General features: G+C 36.4%; 1 protein-coding gene across 1 annotated transcript in view; it reads right to left on the reverse strand.

Moving 5' to 3' along the window:
- Positions 1–368, reverse strand: part of LOC122788319 (potassium voltage-gated channel subfamily V member 2-like) — a 17,938-nt gene extending 17,570 nt beyond the window's left edge. The window contains exon 1 of the mRNA XM_044055403.1: positions 1–368. This exon is cut by the window's left edge and continues 919 nt beyond it. Coding sequence (XP_043911338.1) covers positions 1–368 — 368 coding nt within the window.
- Between the last annotated feature and the right edge of the window lie 1,571 nt (positions 369–1,939).

A 1,939-nucleotide genomic window follows, 5' to 3' on the forward strand; every position in this document is an offset into this window, starting at 1 on the left:
GAATAATCATCACAAAATTCCAGCTTCTTCACAGGATCAGAGCAGGTTGCAAGTTTTCCTAATCTTGTTTTTGAGTAATGTGCTACAGCCTTGTAAGCTATTCCAAAGCTTTTTCCTCCAACATTTATGCTTAAAACGCCCTGTTTTTGTTTGGCTACAGGTGGGGAGGACCCTTCCTCCCCCCTGACATGCTCTTCATGCTTTCCGCTTTGCCCAACGTCATGTGTGGAATACCACTGCTTTACTGAGCTATCTTGTGCAAAGGGGTATGAATGGGCATCTTCTTCCACAGTTTGGGATAACTTTAAGTTCTCTCCAAGCTTCAGGTTTGCAAATAAGCTGGACTGCCTTTTTACTAGCCTCCTCATTTTACTGAAAATATACAGATGCAGAATCTGTGTAACATCAACCTATACTTAAGTCATGCATACACACAAAGTTCACAAAATATTCTTAGTTTATGTCTCTCATGTAGTTTGACACAGGAATATTCAAGGAAATTACCAAGATCATGCTCCTCAGTTTGACCACAAGATTCTGCACTTTATGCGTGCAGTGTAAGAAATGCAGCTAATCTTTTTCTGTAGACTAATTCATGTTTAAAGCAGATTGCTCTTAAGCTTTTGAGATCTGCTCCCAAGGTGGGGGATGGGTTTGGTGCAACTCTTAACCTTTGAAGCCAATTATAAGCTTTGACAACATATAGCATTAACTCTTCCACTGCATGTGACCTCTTTCACGTAAATTTGATAAATAAGGCTGGTGACAGTATTTCCCATAAATTAGTCATATTTAGCTCTTCAATTAATTGTCACACATGTTACCCCCTAAAAGATAAAGTTATGGAAAAAATATGAAAGACAGGTTTAGTTCAAGATGCATAATTCAGATATTCATCATGAGACATAATAAGGATACACATAATCTCAAAATGCAATAAAAATGTAAGAAAATGTAAAATTGAGTTTGCAGATTTATCTACCACAGTATCCACATCAGTTTAAATAATTTTTGTAGCTATACACCATATGCAACATTTCAGATCACACCTAACAAATTATTACCTTTATAGTAATTCTGTGCAGGAGTGCAGGGTTTTCTGATGTACTACGTTCCCAATGGAATCGTATCACTGCAGTACTTTGCAGAGGATATATGAAATCACCTGAGCTACTACCATATTCATCTTCACTTACAATGTGGAAGAAAACCAATGATAATTTATTTATGCTGGAGTACCAGTTTCCATGTGTAGTGACAGCACTGTTATACAGAATTGCTATCAGCTACACTTGCAACAGCCCGGTCAAAACATTTAAGGCAGGCAGTTTGTCAGAGTGCCCACTTTTAACAACCTGTAGTTCTGCAGTGATATTCATGATGAAATATTCAGCACGTTTATTTATTTATTATTTATTTAGATTTGTTAACCAGATAGTGTCCAACTGGACAAGTAGCCCATTTTCAGGGGAGACCCTGGGAGAAAAGCTTCAGAACAGTAATGATAATTATGAGTGAAAAAGTAGTCAGGAACACAAAACTACCAAAAGAACGTTCGAACTTTATTAGCACCTTTGTCTACAGTATGCAAGAAATAAGCATGTAATCTATTTACGCATGTGCACATACACACACACACACACACACACACACACACACATATATATATATATATATATATATATATATATATATATATATATATATATATATATATATACATATATGGTTTACCATCAAAATGTTAACCGACACATCGTCAAATCCAACTTATGCGAACTCCAAACTCTGACTTCAGAAAAAGTCGAATACTGATATTCCGAACTACAAAATCTCACCTCCTTTTTGACCCATGTTAGCACTTGTTTTTAGGTGTGGAGCAGTCGGAAATGTCGCTATTCGGTTTTATTTTGGCATTCTGAAAGTTTGGCAGTATGGA

This window comes from Protopterus annectens, chromosome 13.part0, assembly GCF_019279795.1.
Source record: "Protopterus annectens isolate FY-2018-M chromosome 13.part0, PAN1.0, whole genome shotgun sequence".
Taxonomy (NCBI): domain Eukaryota; kingdom Metazoa; phylum Chordata; order Ceratodontiformes; family Protopteridae; genus Protopterus; species Protopterus annectens.